Source organism: Octodon degus, unplaced genomic scaffold (assembly GCF_000260255.1).
Source record: "Octodon degus isolate 3935 unplaced genomic scaffold, OctDeg1.0 scaffold00030, whole genome shotgun sequence".
NCBI lineage: Eukaryota > Metazoa > Chordata > Mammalia > Rodentia > Octodontidae > Octodon > Octodon degus.
Genome location: NW_004524606.1, coordinates 11,135,874 through 11,142,108, shown reverse-complemented (window position 1 = coordinate 11,142,108; position 6,235 = coordinate 11,135,874). Strand labels below are relative to the sequence as shown.

Genomic DNA, 6,235 nt, shown 5'->3' with positions numbered 1-6,235 from the left:
CATATAAGCCCAAACCTCAACTCGCCAGAATTAATGTTTAGCAAATAAAATTTGGTGGGTTAGAACAAATATAAACGGGCCCAAAGTCATAAATATTTGATATCAACCACGCAACAGGCATACATGAATTCAAAAGTGAAAACAACCTCATTAGTTACCTGAGAACAGGATTCTAAAATGTCTCTAACATAAATGTAAACACATTCATATTAACTAGCATACAATTATGGTCAGCTAACAGGCTTTGAGAGACCTGGTAAAAACACATACATGTCATTCAACTCAGCTCTTTCTCCCTGATAAACACAGATTATTAAACAGAAGGTTCAGTCATTGCATTCAATTTTCCTTCCCATAGATCAAAAAATGCTTGTGGGACCTCTGGGGTTAACAAAAAAAAAAAAAAAAAAAAAAAAAAAGCCCGATGTTTTATGGTAAATAAAGTAATTCCACACATGAAAATATTCTGATTTATATTTTATTGCATTATGAAAATAATACATTTATTTGGCAAAGTATTCTAGTCTCCAAGTTGAAATAAAATTCTTAAGTGTACGGATCATTTTTAAAATGTGAAATTGATGTAGTCTAACCAATACATACTAACATCCATATTAGGTCAATAACTCAGGAAACCTAATTTTAATAATTCCACATGAAAATACAAGGTGTTTTTGCATTCATCCATTTTATAACTAGCACAGATCTTGAGAACTGACCTTCATTTTTATCCAAATCAACACATTTAAGAAACTCCTGTTCAGAAGACAATTTAAAACACTACCCAAAATTTTTATTTCCTTTGGTTCTACAAGTTGCATTTTCATCCTTACAGTTTTCATTAACATTGTAGCAACTTTCAATTCTGCCCAAGTACCTTCATAAGTAAACTAATATATTACATTATTGGAAAAATTGATTTTACAAATGCAAAAGTGCATAGATACATGCCTATCTACACCAGCAAACAAAATAGTCTGAACTTCCATGTTTTAACAGGTCACACCTTCTGGCCCAAGACTTCTGGAATACCTTTCCAAGCCAAGTGGTTATGAGTCCCTCATTAGCAATTTCACTGCTCTGTCTATACTTCTGAAAGGTCTATTTGTGATATACTGGGATTAAATTCATCTAATCACTAATATGACAGCTGTTCAAGGTCAAGAAACAAGTACCTTCCATCATTTAAGTCCTGCTTTTCTCCCTTTCAATCTTTTATTAGGACTTACTTGACTTGATGCATTAAGAAAATGTGCCTAAAACTAGCCTTTTAAAAACTCATGAGTCAGTTACTGTTCAAACTGACATTTTCACTGAGCAAAGCCCATTACGTACACCTATGCACACTTTGGAAATGTACTTCTAAATGGCCACTGATATAAACAGCTGAACAAGGTTCCTCAATTTCACTACAGAAGTATTCCACCTATCCTAAAGATATTCCATCAGCATTCTATAGTTACCTGTATAAACAGCAACAAGTTTGATCTATGATCAACATATGAATATCTAATAAATATTAAACTATAGATTAAAACGCAGATCTCTCATAGAGTTAAGTGATGTCATTTTGGTACATTCACCATTATTTGTACTTTATTTAATAAAGAAATACATTTGCCCTTGCAAAAATAGCAATTGCAAGTTTACAAATAAAACCACAGACCTCAAAGTCACGATGCTAAATCTCCAACTTATAACAAAAGTAAATTGCTTGTTTACAAATGGTCCATGGCACAATTAAAAAAAAAAGTATATCAAAAGGTCACAGGAGCTTAAAGAATAGGTTTATTGACAATAATTTCATAAATATTCTAAAGAAAACGTCTAAACTTAAAAATGTTTAAAATCAGTTTTCATTGGCAAAATTTTCAACAAAACAAGTAGGTCACTACAAAGAATGTCACATTTAAAATTTGCTTCATTTTGACATTTTTGAAAAAAAGTTTTAAAAATTTACAATGTCTGATTTTTCCCCCACTTGGATACAGTAAATAAAACTGAAATTTCAGCTATCAGACACATTCGTGTTAGCAACTAGCTGCTGTGAACCTGACAGTTAAGCAAGTCAGTAGTATGTTATTCTACAAACATAAACGGAGCCCAATCATTTTGGTATTTATAGTCATAGCAATTTTAAGTAGTCAAAATGCAAAACTTGTGGTTTCCCTCCAAATCACCCAAAGCATGAGAGCGTGAGAAGTTGTTTGCATCAGTTTTTAAATGCATCTGTGTATGTCAGGTATCTGAAACAAAAAAGGGGGTTCTTTTGTGTTTTGATAAAAATGTAGTCAGGTATTTCATAACATTAATATTTATTGCTTTATATGAATACTGTATTGAAAGCCCAAGCACTCAAGTTTACACACAGAAATTATACAATTATATACCGCTTCACAAAGGCAGTGAACACATTACATTCTACAAAATCTACTTTACAGAAATTTAAAAATTCTAAATATCAAAAAGTACAGCTGAAGAAACAGGTATAAATTTGGCAGCCAGTAATTTTGACAGGGAAGTTGCAGCCTACATGACTTTAAATATGTGAATCTGAAAATATTGAGTTTAGAGTAATTGTGCTTTGTGTTGATCTGAAAACTATAACACTGGCTGTCGAAGAAGCATGTTCAAAAATATTTCATTCACTTCAAAATGTCATACAAACTATGGTGTTTTCTACATACCCCCTAATGCCTCAGTTATTTTAGCTCAAGTACATTACTAAAGTAATATATTAATTCTCCCAGGACACTGGTGTTTCATACCATGACATTTGCATTCTCTAGAATAATTTAGAAAGAAATGTGTGATATTCACAATGTTCAGAAAACATACCAAAGGTTACAGAACTCACTGGGTTCTTCTGAGATGGTCTCAGATTAGCTTCTTAAGCATTCACTCTACAAAATAGCTAAGGTTTGAACACAATTTCTAAGATAAAGCACATTTTCTCATAAATAATGAAGTCTTTTTTTCTTCAGGCACCTCAGAAGTATATAAAAGAATTTAGTTTGAGCAGATCTCTCGGAATGTGTTTAACCTGGTATTTCAACAGACTTAAGATTTCCAGGGTTCCACAAGGGCCAGATTTTATTTGAATTACTCAGAAGAGAAAGAAAATGTCTTCTGAAAGAAGTGAACTTAATCATCACCAATAGAAAAAGTATTCACTGTATTTGTCTCTTATAGAAACAGAAAAATATAACATTTCCCCCCCTTAGAATAATATATATATGTATATATGTTCCATTGTACATAGTCAAACAATAAAATCTGGAAACCAGCATGAAACCCTATAATTCACATGTTATGTTGAAACTATGACCAAAATATGAAAACTGCTACAGCTTCAGACAAGACAAACCATTCTTGCATATGTATAAACTAAATGGGATAATCTTGAAAGATTTTCAAAATAATAATTACTTTCCAGTTTAAAAACTTTAATTCTAAATTTAAAAAAAAAAAATCTATACACAAACCACTGATTTGACCAGACCACCACCCCCCAAAAAAAGTCGGCGGTAAGCAGGACCCAGAGGAACTGATATTCACAGTTCTTAACATATACAACTCTTTGAGGATTTATCCTTAAAGTACTTTATTTTACAACCTGCTTCTCTTGTAAAACTAAAGGTCCACTTTATTACATAAAAGTTTTTTTAATACAGTGTAAAACCAGAACTGTATGTAAAATACTGTATCTAAATGTTTCTAAGTAGTTAGTCTTGCTCCATTGGTTCATCTGTGACTTCTGAGGTTTCCTCATCATTTTCCATGGATGATTCTGAGAGACTATCTCCAGTTTTACTGGAATTGGAGCCTAACTCTTCTGCTTCACGGCAGTCTGAACTACTACTTACAGGGCCTGTATTTTCACTACCTTCAGAATGTAAATCTTTCTCAGCTTGAGACAGATCTGATTCCTCCATCTGATTATTTTCCTCAGAAGTCTCTTCATTCACAGTTAAGGCATCATCAGATTCTTTTTCTTGATTTTTCCTTTCTGGGATCATGTCTCTTGATGTCATATAAGACTCTAAAAATAAGCAAATGTTGTTGTAGTTAAATTTTATTTTCAAAAATACCTCCATAGTTAAGTTTCATGAATCTGATACTCTAAAGTTCAAATAATATCCCCTGAAACTCAGCAGCAACTACACAAAGGTGAGCCAAAAACCCAAATCAGCATAATTAGTTCCATTATGTTAATTCTTTCACACACAAAAAAAAGTATAAGATTTTTGAGGATCTCCTTACTCCACCCTTTTACAGATGATCTCTAAATACCTTCTTCCTCTTCATCCTCTTCTTCATCCTCTTCTGAACAGTGCCTGGTACAACTTTCTTTGTCTTTATCCTGAGGTGAAGACGACGCTTCAGTTTCCTCTACCATAACTGACGAAATCTCACTGGAGGTTGTCTGACTGGCTGTCTCTCTGACTTCACCTTCTTTGTCAAACCTGAGTCTTTTTACTTCATGCCCCTCAGATTCCACAGCATCTTCTCCATCCGGATGTTTATTTTTTATAGTGCTCATGGAAGAAACTTCTGATTCACATGCTGGAGAATCACTGTAAATGTTTTTGGAAAGTGTCATTAACATTTTCTTCACTGTATACATGCTTACTTTTAAAGTCTAGTAATGTTTTTTAAATTGTATTTTAGTGTCAAAATTAAATTATAACATCTGCCTAATGAAAAACACAAGAGTAATCTGAAGATAATCTAAGCTGTTTCACAAGTATTTCCCATTAAGGCCTACTCAACAAGTTAGGACTTCCTGAACAATTCTCCATCAAATTAAGTATCTATGATAAAACTAGAGGTCCTCCAGATGAACATACTCAAGTCCTCTTACTCACCTTGTCACATTATATACTTTAATAAGATGGAAAGATTTTGAAAGAAATGTTTCCTTTTATGATTTACAACAAAACTAAAGAATTTCATTATCTTTTTTCCAGTAACTTTCAAAAGCTAGAAATAAAAATGTGCCACAATTACTTCAAGGACCTCCATAAGCAATCTGCCAGGGCACATCAGTTGTCAAATCTTTTCATGTCAACCTGCAGTTTACTAAGGATGCGAACAGGTCCTACAGCTATTATTAAAGTGGTGTTCAGTCTCCTCAGCATAACAGTACAAGCATAAGAGTGCCAGTATGCAGGGCACTAGTTCCAGGACCTGAAAGATTACAAAATCTGAAGATGCTCAAGTCTCTTACAAAAAAATGGTAACATTTGCACAGCACCTACACTGTCTTTCCATATGTTTTAAATCATCATCAGATCACTTTTAATACCTACTAAAAGCAAATGTTATAAGCAAGCAGTTGTTCCATTTTACTGTACAGAATAATGAGGAAAAACTCTGTACATGTTTGGTACAGACATAACATTTCCCTAAATGTTTCTGATACCTGGTTGGCTGAATCCATAGACATGAAAACCACAAATAGAGAATGGTAAGAGTACACTGTAAATAATGAATGCTGAAAACCATTAATAAATGAAACTTTCTATGAAACATTTTTTTCATATAAAACACAAACCTGTGATTTTTCTCTTCATTTTGCTGTAAGGTTGACTCTCTGCTTTCTGTACTTTCAGGCAAACCATTTGTTGTCAAGGGGGCTGACAAAGAAACCTTTGGTCGATTAAGTGGCCTAGGTGTTCCAGGCCCATTTATGTTAGACCTACAGTAAGATAAATCAGTATCATTTTCCATTTTTAAAGGAAATTATCCTTCCCAAAGTACATTTATATGAAACATGTCACAAAAATACCTGCAATATTTATTGCAGATCCACACCTTAGCAAATTAACAAATCCAGTGCCGTTTACCTGAGATTTGCTCCATAACATGTTTAAATTAAAAAAAAGTACACTAAGCCTGATACTCAAAATCAGGAAAACACAAACCATTTTGGTACTGATAGTGGAGAATCTCACCTCTCAGTATAGCTTGGTGAATTTCCAGGAAACATAACACCATTCATTCGATTTAAACTGTTGGAATTATTTTTCCTATAACAAAAAAAGTAGTTAGGGATAGTTTAAATTTTGATGAGAACCTTGGGCCTAAAAGGATTTCACTGTCACAGATCCATACAGGATTTCTGAATTAACATAAGCTCACACTCAAAGATACTTTTTTTAAAAAAAAATTAGTTTTTGAGGAATCATGTTGTACTTTTTTCATGTTTTCCACATTCTTCCACCAGGAAAAG

General features: G+C 33.0%; 1 protein-coding gene across 1 annotated transcript in view; it reads right to left on the bottom strand.

Annotated features, from left to right (window-relative positions):
* Window positions 1-3,579: 3,579 nt before the first annotated feature.
* The window catches only part of Ppp4r2 (protein phosphatase 4 regulatory subunit 2), a 72,536-nt gene continuing 69,880 nt past the window's right edge, over window positions 3,580-6,235 (bottom strand). The window contains exons 6-9 of the mRNA XM_004629515.2: window positions 5,958-6,032; window positions 5,558-5,701; window positions 4,294-4,577; window positions 3,580-4,042 (exon numbers count right to left, since the gene is read on the bottom strand). Coding sequence (XP_004629572.1) covers window positions 3,726-4,042; window positions 4,294-4,577; window positions 5,558-5,701; window positions 5,958-6,032 — 820 coding nt within the window. The 3' untranslated portion in view covers window positions 3,580-3,725. The remainder of the gene's footprint in view (window positions 4,043-4,293; window positions 4,578-5,557; window positions 5,702-5,957; window positions 6,033-6,235) is intronic.